The 22,752-nt window shown below is 38.0% G+C and overlaps 1 protein-coding gene across 3 annotated transcripts in view; it reads left to right on the top strand.

Moving 5' to 3' along the window:
- The window catches only part of LOC115955720 (increased DNA methylation 1), a 32,210-nt gene extending 9,748 nt beyond the window's left edge, over positions 1–22,462 (top strand). For 2 of the 3 annotated variants that reach the window (XM_031073992.1, XM_031073991.1), the window contains 8 exons: positions 3,731–6,909; positions 9,626–9,749; positions 10,752–10,834; positions 18,245–18,486; positions 19,135–19,221; positions 19,912–20,011; positions 20,734–20,935; positions 21,024–22,462. In XM_031073992.1, the coding sequence (XP_030929852.1) occupies positions 4,006–6,909; positions 9,626–9,749; positions 10,752–10,834; positions 18,245–18,486; positions 19,135–19,221; positions 19,912–20,011; positions 20,734–20,935; positions 21,024–22,408 (5,127 nt within the window). In that variant the 5' untranslated portion in view covers positions 3,731–4,005 and the 3' untranslated portion in view covers positions 22,409–22,462. The remainder of the gene's footprint in view (positions 1–3,730; positions 6,910–9,625; positions 9,750–10,751; positions 10,835–18,244; positions 18,487–19,134; positions 19,222–19,911; positions 20,012–20,733; positions 20,936–21,023) is intronic. The other variant, XM_031073993.1, reaches the window with a different exon arrangement.
- Positions 22,463–22,752: the final 290 nt, after the last annotated feature.

Here is a 22,752-nt window from a genome sequence, read left to right as displayed (position 1 = left end):
TTTCTCTTTGTATGGTTCACATCAAAATCGAAGTAAATAGCCCCTAAATTTCTGATTGTGCCTTTTTTCCAAATTAACCTTCCAACAAGTCAAATAAATCCAGCACCCTTTTTGGCATCACCCAACTCACTACTAATAAGCACAATACAAAGTCCCATAAATCTCTAGGTACCCCACAATGTCAAAAGAGTCTATGGCCTCCTAATATCGCTCCGTAATTAAAATATTCCTCTTCCTCAAATTATCAGATGTTTAAATTTTACACCTCACTTGCATCCAAACAAAAAATCAATGTGAGTTGGAGGTCTAACATGCCAAATATGTCTACAAGGAAAGTGCTGGTTACCCCCCATTGTTAACAACTTATGGTAAGTATTTACTTTTAAGCCATGGTTTTTAGATTTAGAAAGACTTCAGATCATCTTATCCTCTTGAACTTAGTGCACCTTAGCAGCATATAGATCCTCCAAGAAAGAATCCATGGATTGTAGCTCCCAATCTTGAACTGCCGGAAAAAAAGGACCCCACTGAGTACTGCCATTTGACACATCCAAATAATCAGCCCCTATTGCCTCTGTTTTTAACAATTTGGAAGAGCTCTGGGTACTGGTTCTTGAAGCTATCATCCCTACAACAGCGATCATACCAATAATGAATTCTAGTACCTATCCCCCTCATGTAACTTATAAAACTTTCAAAATAATGCAACCTTGGCCTGTATATTTCCATAGGCTTATGCCATATGGACCCCTTACAACTTCATCCCATATTTAATTTCTCCCACTCCTCATTGGATGGAATCCCTCTCCAGCTTAACACACCACAACCATTTATTTAAGGTGAAAATACCATTTTGGTCCCCACATTTTGGGGTCACTGTCAACTTGACCCTAAAATGTAAGGACTAAAATGGTATTTTTGCCTTTATTTTATAGGGCTTGGTTGCTGATAACTTTTTAATCCCTAGTCCTCCCAAATGAATAGGATGCAAACTGAGTTCCAATTAAGTAATTGAAATTTTGACTCAACCCCATTTCACTCCAAAGAAATCCCTTTGAATTTTTTTCCATTATATTTGATACTCTAACAAGAAGAGGAAATAATGACATAAAATTTGTAGAAAGACTAGGATGCATACTCTTTGGTAAAGCGATTTGTCCGCCCTTTGATGAATCTTGAAATTGTTTTAGAGCAACTAGAAAGAGAGTCAATATATTTTCTTCTAGCTTGCACTGATAAGAAAGAGTGAGTTGATCCAAATTAAGGGAATTAAAAAAAGTAGAGGAAGACCCAAAAAAACATTAGTAGAAGTAATAGAAAAATGACTTATCAATTAAGGATGGGCAAGAGAATATGACTTCAAATGGGATAGAATAAAGAAAAAGAATACATGTGGCCGATCCTATTTAATCTGTTGAGGATTCATAGTCGACCCCAGAAATTTAGGATTAAGGCTTGTTGTTGTTGTTGCTATCCTTTTTTCCATTGTTTCTAAAATTCCATCCCAAATAGCTGTAGTTTCAAAACGAGCTCCTATAGGTAATCCCAAGTATTTTAATGGTAAAAGGCTCCTTACAACCAAGAATGCCAACAACTCTTTCAAGGTGCCTGGGCACTCCTATGGGGACACTTTGATTTGCCCAAATGGATTTCTCTTGCATTGCCTGATAGCTAGTGAGTTGTGGAGTATGGTGTTTGTGCTTTTTGGGGGGTTTTTTGTGTTATGCCCAAGGATGTAGTGGATTTACTAGCTTGCTGGCCAGGCAAATTCAGGAAGCATAGAAATGGGGCAATTTGGATCATGGTTCCCCATTGTTTGATGTGGGGTATTTGGAGGGAGAGAAATGCTCAAACTTTTGAAGGAAATGAAAGTCTCATTCAGGAGATGAATAGGTCTTTCTTCCAGACTTTGTTTGGGTGGACTAATGCTTTGGGTGTTTTATCTTTTTCTTCATTTGCGGTTTTGCTTGATAGATGTACTTTGTTTCCTTCTTATTTTTGTTTTCTGCTTATAACTATCTTAATACATGTCCTGTGTGCTCTGGCCCTGTTGTACTAGTTTTTTCTTTCAACGAAGTCCTTTACTTATCAAAAAAAATTTCAAATCACGACAATATCAATTGTAAATACCTTAGTTGGTTTGGCATAGTGTCACAGTCAGATGAGTGCATCATCTGCAAAGATTGAATGGGAAATGTTGAGATCTTTGTTTACCAAATTCACTGTGCAACTTGATTAAAAACCCCATCCACTGCATTAGAAATCAATCTACTCAAGGCCTCCATCACAAAGACAAAAAAAAATGAGTGTATCATCTGAAAAAATCAAATGGGAACTGTTGAGGAGATCATTGTTTACCAAATTCACTGTGAAACTTGATTGAAAACGCCATCCATTGCATTAGAAATCAATCTACTCGCTTTCATCACAAAGATGAAAAGAAGTGGGGATAATGTGTCTACCTAATGTATACCCTTTGTGCTTGCCGAAAAGCCACTAGGAGTGCCATTCACCACCATTGAGAACTGGACTGTGGAAATGCAAAATGCAATCACTTCCTCCACCCTTCTCTAAAGCCACACCTCCTCAGCATATACAAGAGAACACCCCATTAATATGGTTATATACCTTTTCCAATCTCTCCCTTATGTCCATGGAGAAATGCATTTTGAGTGTTTGGATGGAAGTTCTCCCATCACATTCTTTAATCTATTTGAAAGGACCATTGCAAGAATTTTGTACACACTTCCTATAAGGTCTACTTGTATCATTTTAGAGATAAGAGCAATGCAAGTAGCATTTAAACTCTTTTCAAACATACCTTTATCATGTAAGTGGAGGTAAAATTTCATTATATCTTTATGTCACCACACTCCAACAGGCTTGGAAAAAAGCAATTAAGAAGCCATCCGGTCCCAAAAATTAGTGTCCCCCCCATTGGGACATTTTAAAGCTTGAAGAATCTCTTCCTTCTCTCAATAGCTAGTTGGCTGTAGTTGTGTTGAGAGAATTAAACTGGTTGGCTGGTTGTCCCCATTTGGTCAGCCAAGTGTTAGATGTTTGAGTTGTTTAATTTTTAATTTCTTGTTTGTCAAAGATCAGATGGTTTCATTTTTCTGTTTGACTTTTTGACCAACCAATGAAAAAAGAGTTTTCTGTGTGATATCTTTTCATTTTGACACCCTACTTTTTTTCTTTTCTTGGTGGAGGACCTGGAGGTTCATAAATTTCTTCATATCTTAAAGTGCTTTTTGGCCTCAATTAAAGTGTTGGAAATTCTGTCATTAGAAGTTAAATTGAAGCCCTAATCCAGGTGCTATCCCATTTTCAGTTGTGGGAGACTAATTGTTACTGGGTTGCCCGGATTCTTTGTTTTGTGGTCTTTTAGCCTGATATTTTGGACTCTTGGGTTGCATGTAATTCAGAGTTTGAAAGTTTTGGGGGACTCACATTGTGTGCTTTTGATCTCTAAATTTTGCAGGCATGATGTAAAGAGTTCTTATGTGATTTTCAGGAACAGCTTATGCTCTTGTTCTGTCTGTAGCTGTAAAGTTAATGCTATAAAGTTACGAAATAGTTTGACTGTGCCATGCATGTTTTCTGATAATTTATAAGTTATTGATCTTGCAGATTTTGTAACGATTTCTGGTTGCTGTTATATATAAGTTGTGTACTTATTGCAAGCTTATAGATCTTATGCATTTAGTTAAACTGCTTTCTTTCTGTGTAGGTTTCGTAGCAATTACTGGATGGTATTTAACCACTTCTCAGCAAGCCAAGGGCCAATTAAAATGATTTCATATGGATTGAATGGCGGGTTGATCATTGATCAAGAGGAAGATCTTTAGTTTCTATTGTGTGCTTGATTTAATGAATGGAGAAATCCTGTAATTCTTCACCACATCAATTTGCAATGTGGTAGACTTTGCCTTTTGTGATATTAATTATATGTAGAGCAGAGGAAATAGACCCTAGATGAGTTGAAACTGCAATCAATTGGAATAGATGTTGCTTGGAAAAGAAATTGAGGACTTGTGTGATGATGGGTTTGAGGGATCAAATGATGAGCACCATATTTTCAGAGAGGTATTCTTTGGTAATGATATTGATCGTGCTAGTAAGAGGTGTCTTGTTACTGGAGTAATTAACTTTGAATGCGAGTCCGGTAGAAACGTAGATACATCACTCTGTTCTAACAGCGAAAACTCAGTTGTAACAAGTCATTCTTCCTCTAAAGATATACATTTAGAGAATGTTTATAATGTACCCATGGATTGTGGAGAAACTTCTGCACCAGGGTGTTCTCCTAACAGATTCACTTTGGTTGAGATGAATGATGCTGATGTGAGTGTTAAGCGAATGAGGTTTTCTGTTGATGAACTGCCTAATACCACACCTGGTTCAGGAAAGATTTTGAGTTCCTCAGTGGTTCCAGAAGAAATTGTTTCTGGCATGTTGTGTCCAGCTAGAGACCCTGTTTGTGAAAAGGTGACCTTCCATTTAGTTGAATCATCAAGTCAGGGTGTTACATCTAGTTGCTATCTGTTGAAGCAACATGTGAAAATGGACAGACCAGGCTTTTTGGATGAACAAGATGTTCTAAAGTGTAGATTGCCGGGCTTGGATGGGAATGATGGAAAAGAAGTAATTGTAAGTAAAGCCATCGCTTCACCTGCTTCCCAAGAGAGCTTTGCAACCAGGTTATTGATTGCAAGTCCTTCTATTGCTGTTGCAGAGAGGTCTGGGTCTCCTCTACAAGCTGAGGAGAGACCAAGGCTATTAGAAACTCATAAAATGGATCTATCTAAAATGTCTCTGAAGACCGACCCTATGAAAGATCCTCGTCCTCTTCTCCAGTACCATATCATTCGCTTACTTGAGGCAGCGGGATGGTGTATTGAGAAGTATAAAAGACCTAGTAGGAGTTATATGGAGTCGGTCTATATAACACCAAAGGGAAGGTCAATTTGTGAATTCCCTAAAGTTTGGAGGTTATGTGGTGAAGTTTTATTTGAAGATGGGTATATTTTTCCGCAGAAGGACGAGGGTAAGGAATGGTCTAATTTTAGTCAGTTCTATTCAGATCTATCTAATACATTAATAAATATTGAGGAGATGTATCATTCAGAAACTGCTAGCACATTGGCTCATTGTTGGAGGCTTTTAGATCCATTCGTGACTGCTGTGTTTATTGATAGAAAGATTGGCACATTGAGAAAGGGAGAGGTGGTTAAAGCAACTCGAAGTTTTGTTATTGATAAGAACAAGAAAAGTAAGGCTGTTTTGGCCTTGACAAACAGTGTCAAACGGAAGTTTCCTCTGAGACATTCATCTGCTGAACATGCATTGACAGAGTTTGAGGGTAACTACCATGCCAGCAGTGAACAAGTCTCAAAACATGGCGGACAGGAAAATAATGGGGCAGTGGAATCTCTGACAGGTGTATTTAATTGTAAGGCTGACAATATGTGTTTGGTGGATACTGTCAATGGGATGGGAAATCAGTGTAGTGGAATCTCTGGGAACAAAATAAGCAGTTGTGGGTCGCATAGCACATTTTTTAAGTCGGGTAGTTGTGTCTATGATGTTCTTGTTAATTCCAGAAATTCCAACAGCATGCTTGGAGGGTCTGAAGCTGTTTCCCCTCATCAGGATAGTAATACAAATTCACCAAGCTCTGATAAACAGAGTTCTGACCATAATGTGATAATACCTAAGGAAGTTGCAGAAGATGTATCAATGGACTCTTTGGAGAAGAAAGATAAATTGCAAGAAGGCAAAGTTATCAATAAGGTGGAAAGTCATCTTCAGGGATCATTGGTTAACCATCCAAACTGCACAAGTTATGGTCTGGATCATTCTCAGGATTCAGAGGCAGTTCAGCAGTTTGAATGTGGTGAGCAAGAGGGTGGGCAGTACTCTGAAACTTCTAAGTTCAAAATGGTTAATAAATTTTCTGCAGTGGATGTTTTGAAACGGAAGTTCCGCAGGAAGTCTAGAAAGATTTCAGAAATCAAATTGAGTACATTATACCGAAGTGACATGCAATGCACAACTTCTACTGATAAGGCTGACTTGCCCGATATCAAAGCACATGGATATTTGTCAGGTTTGAAAGAGGTCCAGGAGTACCTCAGTCCAAATGCAAGAAATCAAGGAAATCACAAGAACTCCTTATCTTTAAGCTCTACTCAGGATCAAATTGAGAAAAGATGCTCAAGGTTGAAGAAAGTACATCATGATTATAATGGTTCTAAAACTGGAAAAAAGAAATCAAGTAGATGCCAAATTGACGATGATGACCTCTTGGTTTCAGCCTTTATAAAAAACAAAGATTTCAGCCCAAGTACTGCTCAACGTTCTAAAATGAAAGCCTACAAATCAAGAGCTCTGAGAAAGCTTAAAAGCCAACAGGGTCATTGCAAGTTGCTTCCAAGAAGCCTGGGTAGTGGGGGGAAGCACTTTAAGGATGGAAAATGGTATTCTGCAGGAGTAAGAACAGTGTTATCATGGTTGATTGATGCTGGAGTCATATCTCTGAATGATGTGATCCAGTATCGTAACCCCAAGGACGATGGTGTTATTAAAGATGGTCTGGTTTCCAGGGATGGCATTATTTGTAAGTGTTGCAGTAAGGTGCTTACAATTTCTGAGTTCAAGATCCATGCAGGGTTCAAACTGAACCGGCCCTGCTTGAATCTTTTCATGGAGTCTGGCAAGCCCTTCACATTATGCCATCTTCAAGCCTGGTCTGCCGAATACAAGATCAGAAAAAGTGGGATCCGGCTGGTACAAGTTGATCCGGACGATCAAAATGATGATTCATGTGGGCTGTGTGGTGATGGTGGCGAGTTGATATGCTGTGATAACTGTCCCTCTACTTTTCATCAGGCTTGTCTGTCTACACAGGTTTGTCTTTTGCTAGAATTGTAGGTTTATGCTGGTTTGCTTTTATCCATCTGCTTCTTGTTCTGTTCCTCTCCTCTTTCATGCAAATATATATGCTTCTTAGACCTCCTTGGTTCTACCAACTTGATCCAAATAAAATAATTTATTATGAAAAATCTAAACCAAGTATAAAATTTTAGGGTATGTTTGGTAACTGTTTTTTCCCCTTATTTTCTGTTACCAAAAACAATTTTCTATTTTTAAGACTAAAAAAACATGTTTGGCAACCCAAAATGGACAGAAAACAAAAAATGTTTTCAAAACTTAATTTGTGAAGGAAACTGAAAACATGAAAAATGCTATTTTTAGTTTCTAATTTTCAAAAGTTAATGAAAACACATATTTAATTTAATGAATCTGTCTCATTTAAATGAGTTAGCATTAGAGATTAAATTCTAGTAACAACATATTTTAGTATTTTTTTTTTCTTCAAAAAACTTTTTTTTATTATTTAATTTCAACTAACCAAACATGTTTTTGATTTCAAAAATACAAGAATTTTTTTTTTCTTTATATTTCCAAAAACAAGTTTTTGAAAATAGAAAACAAAAACTGTTACTAAACATAACCTCAGATATTTTATTTTCTTGACTAATTTTCTCACCCTTAAAAAATATAAGATATCTTTGTAAGTAGTGGCATATTCTATAATTCTTTAAAAATATAAGATTTCTTTGTAAGTAATGGCATATTCTATAATTCAAGCTGCAATGACAATTGAAAAACCATTAAAATATTAGAGCATTCACATCGGTGATACTAAAAAATTTAGCTTTTAGCACCCAAATTAGCTACTTTATCTATTTTAATTCACCATTTCACAACTCACTCAACATCCCATCTCTTATTTTTATATCTAAGTTAAACACTATTCATTTATTTATTCTTTTCTCTCTCTCTCTCTCTCTCTCACTTCGTCTGATCATCAAATGGATATCCACCCACCAGCCACCACGCAAACTGAAACCCACCCAACACCAAAATCAACTCAACCTAAAAACAGCAACCTAACCACCACCATGGCCACAAGCCAAAATAAAACCAAACACCACCACAAAATCCCACCTTTCAAACCCAAACCCAAATCTCCAAACCCTAACAAAATCAACCAGTAACCAAACAAACAATAGGAAAGAGAGATTTTCAGCCATAGATAAAACAAAATAAATCAAAAATAATAATAAAGAGATAGAGAAGGACGAGAGCTTCGGCCATGGGTCTTGGCTAAGTCCGGTTGAGAGAGAGAAGGAGAAGATGACAGAGAGAGGGAGAAGTGAGAGAATGAAAGAGAGAGGCGAGAGTCGGTGTAAACTGTAAACAGAGAGAGAAGGAGAAGGAATAAAAAATAGTTACCTTGTAGCTACTGTGAACTGGTATTGATGGCAGTTTCCTGTAGCTTGGGTGCTAAAAATTTTAACTTTAGTACCATCAATGTAGCATGCTTTTTAGTGTTTTGGGTGCTAAAATAGCTTTCCACCAATGTGAATGCTCTTATTAATCAGAACTGAAAAGGAATGATCTTATTATTTGACTATCTGGTAGATAATAGCATCAGTTCATCAAACTAGGAAGTTCTAATATGAAAGTTTTGTTTTGTTTTTGGGTTTATAATTGAATAAGGCATGCAAATTTTCTCTTATTAAATTTATTGATTAGTTCTGTATCCTGTACGTGTCATGCCAAAATTTTTTATTCTATTACGGGAGTGTTGGCAATGGAAAGTTTCATCGTTTTAGGGACTAGTATTTGGAAGGCTACTCCTCCATGTGCATTGGGACCATTTGGATCACTAAGATATGTTATATGATGTTGTAATTTCTATTTCTGCACTCTTTTTGTGCAGACTTATTGTTTTTGAGGTGCTTATTATTCATTTTCCTTTCCTCCCCCTGGGGTAAGTTTGTAGATCAATTTTCATTATTACCTCTAGGTGATTTTTGTATTTATATGGTCCAAGAGTTTAAAGTCTTACGTATTGTGTATCTGAACATTGTTGTGTGTTTAGTACTATGGAATAAAAAAGAACTCTACTTTTGTGGTGATTTTTATTTTGGATTGGTCTCTATCATTTTTGCTAAAAGGCTGTTCTTCATGACAATGATATGTGTCTAATTGAGTAATTGAACTTTGAAACATTGATCCATACAGACAGATTTTGGCCATTATCCTTATTATGATCTCCAATTGATGGATCCTATTTGGTCCTTACATATATAACATTTGCTTATCAAAATAAATTAGTGTGATATATATATGTATATATATAAAACTTTTTTCCCCTCTTTAGCATACAGATTTTTCTGTTCCTTTTTTAGTGCATATAAACTTGAATTCCTGTTACTTATCTTGGGAAAGAATTTATTTTCCGCCAACGTGCATTTTGGCACTGTTTATTTGTGTTTCTCTGGAACGCATGATATCTTTACATTATGCATTTGGCTAGTATCAGATTATTTTCTTGCATTCGGAGAAAGCTGATGATATCTATTTATTCACTCTATTCTTTCTGAATGTTTTCCTTTTCTTTTGGTTCCAAAAATAAGGCGTCTTGTTTCTATAGTTGCCTTACAGTTTTCCCTTTTATAAAGATTTGTATTGAATATGATTCTTTAAGAGTTGTAGGTTTTTCTCCATACTTTCACTAAGTGAATGACCTAATTTTGCCTTTGTACTTCAGGAGCTGCCTGAAGGCAGCTGGTACTGCCCGAATTGCACCTGTCGGATATGTGGGGAATTGGTTAATGATAAAGAGGCTTCAAGTTCTTCTGATGCATTAAAATGTTCACAGTGCGAGCATAAATGTAATTCCCCCTCACCCCAGTTCTAGATCAGTTACTCTCCTTGTAGCTAAAACTGTTCCAAAACTGTTAGTAGCTCGAGAAATTTTTTATTTTATTTTATGAAGAAAGATGTTTCAAATTATGTGGATGGTTTGAATTTTTTATATGGGTAAATAACTCATAATATGACCTCTATTTCACATATTTACTTAAACATCTGGATTGGCATATTGGGTAGTTTTTTTTAATAAATATTATGTCTTTAAAATAGGGGGAAATAAAAACAACTGACAACTATCAACATATCAACCTTTGCTTGTCTGTGAAGCAGCAAATTCAGATGCTAATATAATTTCCATTCTAGACAATTTAGGTACTAGATTTTTTTTTTTTTTTAAATTTTTAATTTGGTTTTAATACATGCATTGTTCTGGACAATATAGGTACTATGATGTTTTTAATTTGGTTTTAATATATGCATTGTTCTAGACAATATACTACTAGAATATTTTAATATGGTTTTAATATATTCATTGCTAGTGAACTAACAAATACACATTTTTTCTAGTGTCATCTGCATGTAATGAAGTTCAATTTGCTTCCATGGGGTGAAGGTAGATAAGTTTGTGCATTGTCCTTGAAGTAAGCAAGTGTTTGTGATATAATTAAAACCACTAGGAACTTGCCTCTGCTATCTCAGTTTTATATTAAGGATCCTGTAGAGTGGTTGCAGTTTTAGCCTTTCAGTCATGCTTTATCCATATTGCTTTTCCTGGATATATGTTTGCGTAATATATGTGATAAACATAGTTTTCATAGATAGACAATGAGTTGCACTTTTACATTCAGACAATGTTTTATCCATGGTGCTTCTTGGGAATATGGTTTCTAAGATACCTAATAATTATACTTTTTATATATAGATAATCAGTTGCTACTTTTACACATAGAATATGTTTTGTTCATGATGCTTTGCAGTGATTTTGATGTCTAGTTTACTGATCAGCATAATTTGGTGAACAGATCATGAGGCATGCATGAAAAGAAAAGGTATATATGAAGGAGCAGTATCGGATATTTGGTTTTGTGGTGGAAGCTGTCAAGAGGTACCTTACTATGTTTTCTAGACTCTAAATTTTTCCTTCTAAATGATCTGTCGAATTTAACAAATGAAAGAATTAATTATCTTCACTGGTATGTTAGTGTTGCTGGTGAGGTAAGGATTGGCTATGAGTTACAGTTATTCTTTTCCTCATAAAACGTATGTTCATACTTGTTCATACTTTTATGTCCAATCCTCCTATTGTGACTGGTTGAATCATCATCCTGAAATTATTATTAATTTTTTTTAATGCTAGGTAGGCAAACATTTGAAAATATTGATTCTCTTATTTAATAGTATCTTTTTTTTTTGATAAGTAACGTAAGAATATTATTAATAATAGGAAATGTGCCAAACCGAGTACATTGGGGATGTACTATGGGGGCACAAATCAGGAAACAAAAGTACAACGGTCAAGAAAAATAGGAAATGAAGAACAAGAAAAATGAGAAAAGACCACACTCCATTCAAAGAGAGTGTGCAAGAACGAAGACTTAATCTCTAACAAGGAACGCTCACAACCCTCAAAGCTTCTAGCATTCCTTTCACGCCAAATACACCAAAATAAGCAATGAGGCGCTAATTTCCAAACATCACTGTGACGATGTCTCTTGAACTTTCCTTGCCAAGCCTCAAACAACTCAAGAACTGTATGAGGCATAACCCATTGAATACCAAACAGGCAGAAAACCAAGGACCATAACTCCTAAGCAATGGCGCAATGAAGTAGAAGATGATCCACCGACTCCCCACAACTCTTACACATATAGCACCAGTCAAGCACTATCACACGTCTTTTACGAAGATTGTCTGTTGTTAAGATCTTACCTAAGGAAGCAGACCAAGAAAAGAATGCCACCCTTGGAGGAACCTTCGAGTGCCATATCATTCTCCATGGAAAGGCAACAAGATTAGTAGGGTAGAAGGAGTTATAATATCCTCTAACCTCAAAACCTCTATTCCTTGCAAGCTTCCAACAAACCTTATCCGGGCCAAACCCCCGCACTGTCGAAGAATAGACCAACCCCATAAACCGATCAAAGGCTTCTTCTTCCCAATCTTGTGGTGGACGACGAAATTGCACATTCCAGTGAAACCTCCCAGCAGACCAACCCATAACTTCAGCCACCGAGGAATCCTTTGACCTACTAATACTATAAAGTTCCGGAAAGGCCTCTTGGAGAGTACAATTCCCACACCACACATGCTTCCAAAATTTCACTCTAGTACCATCCCCCACATCATATACAAGGAGTTTAGAGAAATTCAACCAGCCACTTCTAATGTATTTCCATAGGCTGACCCCATAAGGACTTGTCACCTTTTTCGTACACCAACCACCCCAAATATTCCCATATTTTGCCTCTATAACCCTCCTCCATAAAGCATCAGTCTCCATGCCATATCTCCACAACCATTTTCCTAGCAAGGCAGAATTAAAGCTTCCCAACCTTCTAATACCCAACCCTCCAACCTGCAAAGGCTTACAGACCTTTGCCCAATTAACTAAGTGTATTTTAGGTTCACCATCAATCCCATTCCACAGAAAATCTCTTTGTAATTTCTCCATACGCTTTGCCACCTTACCCGGTAGAGGAAGAAGGGAAAGAAAGTAAGTAGGTAAAGACGAGAGTGAGCTTTTAATGAGTGTCACCTTACCCCCTTTAGATAAATACATTCTCTTCCAACCCGCTAATCTCCTCTCCATTCTCTCTAGGATAGGATTCCAAACAGATAAATCCTTAAACTTTGCACCTAATGGAAGGCCCAAATATTTCAAGGGCAGAGAAGACTGCCCACACCCCAACAGACCAACCAAAGCCTCCAAATTAAGCACCCCACCAACAGGTGCTAACTCAGATTTTCCCAAATTAATGCGAAGCCCTGATACTTCCTCAAATCTAGCAAGAATCGCCCTCAAATTAGCAATCTGGGAAAGATCAGCATCACAAAAAATCAACGTGTCATCTGCAAATAAAAGATGAGACACCAACACTGATGGACCAGCCGTACTACCCACAGAGAAGCCTGAGAATTGCCCAGCGGAGGCAGCCACATCCAACATACGACTTAATGCCTCCATCACAATATCAAACAACAATGGAGATAATGGATCCCCTTGTCGAAGCCCCCTAGAACTTCCAAAGAAATCAGATGGACTACCATTGATCAGAATGGAAAACTTTACAGTTGAAATGCAATACCTAATCCATTTTCTCCATCTTTCTGAGAAACCACAACGCTGAAGCATATACATTAAAAAATCCCAACTCACATGATCATACGCCTTCTCCACATCCAATTTGCACAACACACCTGGAACTCCTGACTTCAATCTGCTATCAATACATTCAGAAGCAATCAATATGGAGTCCAAAATCTGTCTGCCCTTCACAAAAGCATTTTGTGAATTTGAAATAACCCCATGCGCCACCCTACGAAGCCGATTAGCCAACACCTTAGAAATAATCTTATAAACCCCCCCAACTAAGCTAATAGGCCGAAAGTCCTTAACCTCCACAGCATCCACTTTCTTGGGAATAAGGGCAAGAAACGATGCATTAAGACTCTTCTCAAACACTGCCTGAGTATGAAAGTTGTGGAATACAGCCATAATTTCTGTTTTCAAAACATACCAACAAGATTGAAAGAATGCCATAGAAAAGCCATCTGGGCCAGGTGCCTTATCACCATTAAAATCATTAATCACCCCAAACACCTCTTCCTCCTCAAAAGGCCGATCTAGCCAACTTGCATCTTCCACTGAGATACTAGAAAAGTCCACTTCATCTAGGACAGGTCTATGAGCCACATCCTCAATATAAAGCTGCCTATAGAACTGAGAGATACAGTTTGCTATAGCTACCGGGTCCGAAGATAACTCCCCATCCACCATAAGCCTATCAATAGAATTAACCCTCCTATGAGAATTAGCTATACGATGAAAGAACTTGGTATTCCTGTCTCCTTCTCTAATACACAGGACTCTAGACTTCTGCCTCCAACAGATTTCCTCCATCAAAATCACTTTTTCTAAATCACCTCGAACTCTCTCCAATTGCAGCCTTTCCTCCTCCAATAAAATACGACTTTCCTCAATCATCTCTAAATCACTAAGATCTTTCCACAATTTTCTCACCCGATCCTCAACATGTCCAAAAACCTCCACATTCCATTTTTTCAAATCATTTTTCAAGATTTTCAGTTTATTGGCCAAAACAAAACTCGGAACTCCTAGGACATTATAAGAATCCCACCAAGATCGCACCTTCTCCACAAAACCCTCATCTTTAAGCCACATATTCTCAAATCTAAATGGCCTCCTACCTCTTTGAAAAGAACCACCTTCAAGAGCAATCGGGAAGTGATCAGATAACAGCCTAGGCATGCGTCGTTGAGAGACAGATGGAAACTTATCCTCCCAATCTGCAGAAAATAAAAATCTGTCCAGCCTAGCCTTCGAAGCAACTTCACGAGAATTAGCCCAAGTGAAGTCTCCCCCTTGAAGCGGAATATCAATGAGGCCTTTCTCAGAAATAAAATGGGAGAAGTCCTGCATAGCAGCAGTAAAAGAGGTAGAACCAGAGCGCTCAGAAGGGAATCTTACCACATTAAAGTCACCACCCACACACCATGGAACATTCCACCAACTGCTCAAACCAAATAATTCCTCCCATAAAAACCTTCTGTCTCTTGAAGAATTAGGACCATATACGCCGGTAAACGCCCATACAAACTGGTCACACACACTTGTAAATTTACAAGAAACCGAAAATCGCCCCACTGCTTCCTCCACTTTATTCACCACCCTTGTATCCCACATCAGAAGCACCCCTCCAGAAGCTCCACAAGAGCCTAGATAAGACCAATCCACATGTTGACCACCCCACAAACTGCAAATCACGGCTCTAGTTATTAACTCCATTTTAGTTTCTTGAAGGCAAATAACATCTGGCCCCCATTTCCTAACCAAATTTCGAACCCGTAACCTTTTATCCCTATCATTCAGCCCTCTAACATTCCAAGAAATAATCTTCAAATTCATTGATGAACCACCACAGCCCTCTCCTTACTTACAGTCCTAGACTTCGTTGAACCAGCCTCAACATTCAAAGAGGTCAATAAATTTTTCAACTCTCGCTGACCTTTCTGCCCCGACTTGCCCTGCTTCATTTGATCATCTATTGCATGAAGCTTTCTATTCTTTTTCCTGGCCTCTATAGCTAACAACAATCCCGTAATTTGCTCCTCAAAACCTTCCAAAGAAGTGCCCACTGATTTCCTAAAAGCCTTAATCCGATTGGATACCCATTATAATAAATGACTACTATCTACCATCTTCGACTCCTTACACCCAACCCCCAGCTCAGAACAATACTCCAACTCCAAGGGAACTTCTGTGGCCAGAGGTACCACAACTAAAGGCTTGCCACTACACTCCCAAGTCATCGACCTCTCATCAAGTTCCCACCTCTCATCCTCTGACCCAGTAACAATAGACAAAGAATCTACTAACCCATCACACTCCTCTGCCCAGCTAACTATCTGACCTTCATTGATAAAAGAATCATTACCTGTTACAGTCTCTATATCTGTGGCTGAGCAGTCCGACATACTCTCTGGAGATCGATATAGAGACAGAGGAAGCACTATTTGCCGACCATCACGCAATCTAAGCATCCACTCTTTTGAGTTACCCCATGATTTATCCAAATCACCTACCAATTCCCTAATAGTGGGACAAGAATGAAATACCCCCTTAACATCATCAGACTCTTGTACTGTCACCCTTTCCTCCGGACCCAAAGATTCCTTATCCTCATCCTTCGTCTCAGCCAGAGATGACTGATTCACCACCAGATTTTCTGTCGTGTCCCCAAACGACAGCACCACCGCCTCCGCCGGCTCCAAAGAAGCACATATCGGTGCTGAGGATGACGAACCCAGCTCGCATGCAGCCTGGGCCAGTTCCTCTGTCAATATCGGCAAGGTGTGAGGCTGGGTAAGCCAGCTCGGACTCACCGGATCGCTAAACCCACTCCCTCTTGAGACTTCCGGTACCGGTACGGCAGACCTTGAGCCCAAAGTGACCATCGGAGGACTCGCCATCCTCCTTGGTGGTAGGAAAGCAGTCGCAGAACTCACAGGGTGCACCGTAGAGTTCGTGCCACTCAAATTTGAGCTCGGGCCAGAGGACTGTGACACAATATTGCCTTCCGCGACCTTTGGGCCCGTAATAACTGGGCTGGGATTCTTTTGGGGTTGCTTGGAACAATCCCCTGCCTCAAAAGTAAACGGGCTTGTCAACAGTGGGCCTGAGCAACTCTTAGTACTACCCAGCCTAGGTACATGGGCTTCTGAAGGCCAAAGGTCCACTCCTTTAATATCATCCTGGGCAGAATTGGCCCCACGTGCTACCCACTTTGTACTTTGCTTATCACCCCTATAACGTAGCCAAGATACCCGCCTCTTTCCAAACTCATTTACTTCCACAGTCAAACCTTTCCCCAACCAGCTAGACCTCCTAACTTTACTCTCCCTTCCAGACTCAACGTCTTTCAAATTCAAATTATACCAAGGATATCTGAATTTATTTTGTTCCTGAAATTTCTCCTTAATCTTAGTCTCCCCATTAATACCAAAGTCTCTCCTCTCCACACCACCCATGTCAATCGGAATAGTGTTTTCAGCCGGAACTTCAATAGCCACCACCTGATTACAAGGTTCTTCTCTCTGAGGCAGCACTGTGTTCTCTACTGCTTGAAACTTGTCCTTCTCTCTAATGGAGGGCTGCTGCGTATGCTTCCTTACTTGCAAAGAATCTTTTACCGTTTCAACAAAGGACCGAGAAGGGTGAATCTCAGAACTCACCTTCGGCTTGTACAGTAAAGCTTTTGGACCACCTAACGCATAATGGGAAGGTTCCAACATTCTCCTTAATTCAATCCCAAAGGCCCTCCAACCTTGTAGTACCTTGCTTGCAGGAATAATGATAGATCTTCTCATCCCGCCTACTTTGAGCTCTGTTACTAACAAATATTGGCCAAATGAATTAGAACCCCGTTGCACTGTGTAGGCAGTGTCTCCTTCCCTGAACGTGAAGAAGTGTTTGGGGTTAACCCCAATCACCGTGTGTTCCAAGCTATGCAATAACCAACGTGCTGCATTCTTACCCATAAAAACTGATTGCATGAAATACTTCCCCCTTTCGAAAATCTTAAGGGAGAAAAAGTTCCCCCCTTCCTCAACCATCAACTGAAACAACTTTGATTCAATAAAAAAACTGCGAAATCCACCCATACCGATCCAAAAACAGAAGTAAAAAAACCGAGAACAATATTTCTGACTAATTTGAGGTAGCCGGGCCTCTCACATGTTTCTACCCTGAACATGCAGTGATTAAGTATATGATTTCAGTTGGCGTTTAGGAAAAATCCATATGTAAGAATAAAAGAGGCATGGAGAAGCACAGATGCAAGAACCACTTACTCAGAACCTTTATCAGAGGCTTGAGCCATGATACCTTCAACACGAACTGCATCATGACCATTTATATCAGAGACCTCTGAATCTACAGTTGGGAACTAATTAGCACTCAGTGAAGAAGCTTTATATCTAAGAAAACCATAATGAATAGTTCTATCATAAAAAATTTAAAAAAAGAAAAGAAAAAGAAATTGAAACATGTAAAGAACCAAGAAGCACAGAACTATGTTGCAAAGATAGTATCTAGAAGCATGACGTTGTCTTCTTTTATTAGGGAGATTTATTGTGTCTTTGTTTACTTTTAATGAGCAGTTGCAAAAATTTGAGTGACTATGATTGTCAGAAAGATAATTCTTATTAGTTTGTTTCTGCTTGCAATTTGTGTGTTTTATAATTCTTGTTGTAGTTGTGACGTTTTTACCATATTTATTACATTTACCCAAAGGTAACTGTGTATAAACTTTAATAGTATCCTGAAAGCAGTATAATTCCTTCTTCTTACATATTTCCTTGTGCCCTTGCCCCATGTGCCTTTTATTCTCTATCAATTTTTTTTTTCATCGAAAGAAAAGAACTTCTCTATTGACTTAGAAAGGGAGGAAGTTTGACAATTTTCCTATGAGTTTTCCTGCATTAGTGAAAGATGCCCTTATCTTTGACTTCAGTTTCCTGCTGTGTTCAAACCCAAAAGAGATATAACTATCTTTTGGAAATGAGTTGTTTCTTCCACTAGAAGGAGATAAGTTAATGCACTAATGCTGTGCATGACTGCTTAATTTTATGTGGCTACTGTGGTAAATCTACTTAGGAGATTGCTTTGTGCCTATGGATCTCTTTTCTTCCATCCAGTAACAGTAATTTCATATAATTTAGTCATTTTATTAGTCTAAATAATATTAAATTTTTAAGAATTCACTGGTATGTGCAGGTTTATTCAGGTCTTCAGTCTCGTGTTGGGCTCATCAATCATGTTGCTGATGGTTTTTCATGGATGCTTCTTAGATGCATACATGACGATCAGAAGGTGCATTCTGCCCAGCGTTTTGCACTTAAGGCAGAATGCAATTCAAGATTAGCTGTTGCTCTTTCTATCATGGAGGAATGCTTTCTTTCCATGGTGGATCCAAGAACAGGGATAGACATGATACCCCATGTTTTGTACAATTGGGGGTGAGTGACTTGAATAGTCTAATTTTCAGTTTTTTTGTCTCTTCATATTATTATTATTATTATTATTTTATTTTATTTTTCTTTCCATTTCTCTGCTGCTCCTTTCTGCCCTTGTTATGGTTTCTGCATGGTAATACAATAATTTTAGGGCAAATTACACTTTGATCGCCTTTAGTTTGAGGTTGTTGTCAATTCGGTCCTTAACGTTTTAATTTTTGTACAGTCAATCTTAATGTTTGATATCATTGTCAATTTGGTCCCTCCCTCTGATTCTGTCCATCTCAGTTAAATACCTCATATACTCAAATCATTGTAGTTCTAGTGCTCATGACTGTTGTAACCACTTCGCTAACTACTCCAACCGACTTGTCTATTTTGTTGGAATCCGAACTAGTGTAATTCTCCTGAACATAGGTTACTGCCATCTCTGCTATTTTTGGTTCATCCATGTGCCATCTTCCTTCATCATTCATCAGACTTGTTATCATATTTTTCTTTCTTCTCTGGCTGGCTTTTGGGCGGAGGAGGCTCCTACAAGAATGCTGGGCAGAAGAGGTGTTTCATGATTTATTGAATTCGGGTGTTAGAGAATATAATTTTGACTTAAACAACGTATTTTAATAGTTGTTTTTTCTCTGTGATCTTCAGGTCAGATTTTGCACGTCTAAATTTTCATGGATTTTACTCAGTGGTCCTAGAGAAAGATGATGTGCTAATTTCTGTAGCATCCATCAGGTAGTATGAATATATATGCCCTTGTAAGTGGATTTTCTAGATCATATAACTGAGACATTTTGCTATATGTAAACAATGTCCTATGAAGATCCTGAGTAACAATATGCTATTGGCTTTTATTATTATTTTATTTTGCTGAACAATATGCTATTGACTTATTAGATTACAAAGAAAGCAATCATTTTATATGTAAATGGCATCTATTACTATTAACATTGGTTTAGTTTAGCTGATAGTAGTCCTTATTTATTTTTTTAAAATTCTTGAAAAAAGATGTAATGGAATCTTTCCATATGCTTCGATCATCAATCACACCCTTAATGTATTATCATTCACACCCTTTGATATGATTAGTAGTTATTAATGTTTAATGCTTCTGACATATTTCTTTTGCTATCTGTTTATTTTAAAAATATATTATTCACTGCTAGACTGTCTACTGAAAGAATGTTTTGAATTATCTTTCTTCCTGATAACATGATATTTGAGGATATGCTATTGCAGTTTCCCATGATGTATAGATAGATGAAATTCTAGAATTCTTCCCATGTTCTTTTCTGTTTTCAATTCTTCCTTAAGTGAAAGTCCATTATATTATGAATTTTCAACTTTTGAAATTTTAGTTTTTTGGAGGGTGCCTGTTTGCTTCCAGTTTACTGTTGGTTTTTCCTGACCTTTATCTATTTACAGGGTCCATGGAACTACAGTTGCAGAGATGCCTCTTATTGCAACTTGCAGTCAATACCGCCGCCAGGGAATGTGTCGACGCCTTGTGACTGCTATTGAAGAGGTAAAAATTTGTTCTTTACTGTGAATATATTGGACAGTTTTTGTAGTAACTGGCTTTTATCGATTGCCCAAATATTACTTGGGATGAGGTTTGCACATCCCAAATATTTATTTGAACTGTGGCTCTTTTTTTTTTTTTGGTAAGTGATCTTGAACTTTATGGTTCTTGATGGTATTAAGTTATGAATCTTTTTTCTTCTTTTCCATGAAGAAGATATTTTAATACTTCCTTTTAAGTTTTAAACAGCATTTTGTTTCTCGACTGTCTTATAAGTACCTTACAAAGTTTCCTAATAAGATAAGGACAAAAAAAATAAGACATAGTTTCCTAATATATTTAAAAAGTTGAGGCCATCTGTGTTGCTCCCCCCTCCCTTCTCTCTCTCTCTCTCTCTCTCTCTCTTCCCCAACCCCCTCATCCCCTTTCTTTCTTCTTCCCCTTTTATTTTTCTTGGTAAGAGATCTCCATAGCTTATGGGAGTGAACTTTTGTAGTTTTATATTTCCAGATTCCACTATATTCTGCTACAACCTATGAGTAGAACATACCATCTTTAGTTTTCTGCACAAGGTATAAACTTTCAGAACTAAAACTCCAGTCATTGTATAGAATGTAGATCAGAGATCAATTTAAAGTTCAGTATTCCCACACATTTTCTTCATATCGAGTTTTCCTATTTGCTTCTTTGTGATATTGTTTGTCCGTGGCGGCATGGTTCTCTAGATGCTAGCATCTTTCAAGGTGGAAAAGCTTGTGATATCTGCCATTCCGAATTTAGTGGACACATGGACAGAGGGTTTTGGCTTCATACCATTGGAAGACAATGAAAAGAAAAGTCTGAATAAGATCAACTTGATGGTTTTTCCTGGAACAGTTTTGCTCAAAAAACCCTTGTGCGAAAATCAAAAGGCAGATGGACATTCTGGTGAGTGTTTCCTCTTCTCTTTGTATTACTTCATTCATGTTGGCATTTAAATTTTTTGAGAGTTTAATTTAATTCTTGGGTGATGAAGGACCAGGTGATAAATCGCCTTTACGAACAGAGGAATCAACAAAAGTAGATACTTGTTCCAAAGGAAAGCCCATGGCAGAGTTCCTACAGCAATCTGATGGAAGTTCTGGCACTAACCAAGTTGGTGCTAAATTGATAATCGAAATAACCAATGGAAAGAATTTGCACGAATTTGAAGCTGATGGTAAAATGGCAATCGATGATGGTGATACAGGACAAGTAGATATATCGTCAATAGGAATGAAAGAATCAGCTAAACTTGGTATTCATTCTGGAGGTGAGCCTATGATGGAGTCTGTACAGCAGTCTGAGGGAAACTCTTGTGCTAACCTAGTTGGTGCTGAAACTGAAATCAGACTTGTGGAAGGCAACAATTTGCAGGATTTAAAAGTTGGTGCTGAAACAGAGATTGAGTCTGTACAGCAATCTGATGCAACCTGCTGCACTGTCAAAGTTGGTGTTGAAACGGAGAATAGATTTGTCGAAGGCAACAGTTTGCAGGAATTCAAAGTTGGTGCTGAAACAGAGATTGAGTCTATACAGCAATCTGATGCAACCTGGAACAGATTTGTGGAAGGCAACAATTTGGAGGAATTAAAAGTTGGTGCTGAAACAGCAATCGTGTCTGTACAGCAATCTGATGCAACCTGCTGCACTGTTGAAGTTGGTGCTGAAACAGAGAACAGACTTGTGGAAGGCGACAGTTTGCAGGAGTTAAAAGTTGGTGCTGAAACAGAGATTGAGTCTGTACAGCAATCTGATGCAACCTGCTGCACCATTGAAGTTGGTGCCGAAACGGAGTATAGAATTGTTGAAGGCAACAATTTGCAGGAATTAAAAGTTGGTGCCGAAATGGGGATCGAGTCTTTACAACAATCTAATGCAACCTGCTGCACTGTCGAAGTTGGTACTGAAACAGAGTACAGACTTGTTGAAGGCAACAATTTACAGGAATTAGAAGTTGGTGCTGAAATGGGGATCGTGTCTTTACAACAATCTGATGAAATCTGCTTCACAGTTGAAGTTGGTGCTGAAATGGAAATCAGACTTGTGGGTGGGAATTTGGAGGAATGTAAAGATGGTGCTAAGATGGGAATCATTCTGTCTGCAAAGAAGTCTAATGCAAACTGTGGCACTAATGAAGATGGTGCTGAATTGGACAACAGGATAACAGAAGTCAAGAATGGGCAAGTAGGTGAAAACCAAGGAAGTAGTTTGCAGGACCAATTTTCGAAGCTGTCCTGTGAAGAGTTGGTTCCAACATTAGGGGATAGCCAGCCTGAAATGGTTTCTAGTATTGAATCTTCAGGTATGTATGATGAAACACAAATCTCGTTGGATGAACAGCTACAGACAGCCCGTGAGTTGAATGATAAGTGGAAATAAATTATATATTCAGAAAAAATTATGTTATGGTCAGGGAACAAATTATTTTAGCTAGTTGGCATGGCTTATATTATATAAATCTGAAAAAATAACAAAAATGAAAGGTTTAAACTCCCCCTCACCCCCTCCAAAATTTAAAAAAGAATATAGTAGAGGGAGAGAACAAAATGAGGACTGAAGTAATGCTAGAGACATGGAAAATTTTACAACTTTTTGGGATGGCAAATTCTGATTGGTGGAACATCAATTTCACATGGATATCATTGACATTATTGTTGTACATCAATCACGATATAGCATCTCAACAAGTGAAAAAAATAGTTGCAAAATGAGAATGGAATTGT

Source organism: Quercus lobata, chromosome 8 (genome assembly GCF_001633185.2).
Source record: "Quercus lobata isolate SW786 chromosome 8, ValleyOak3.0 Primary Assembly, whole genome shotgun sequence".
In the NCBI taxonomy this organism is placed as follows: Eukaryota; Viridiplantae; Streptophyta; class Magnoliopsida; order Fagales; family Fagaceae; genus Quercus; species Quercus lobata.
The sequence above is the reverse complement of the archived record's forward strand: the minus strand, read 5'-3'. Positions and strand labels throughout refer to the sequence as shown.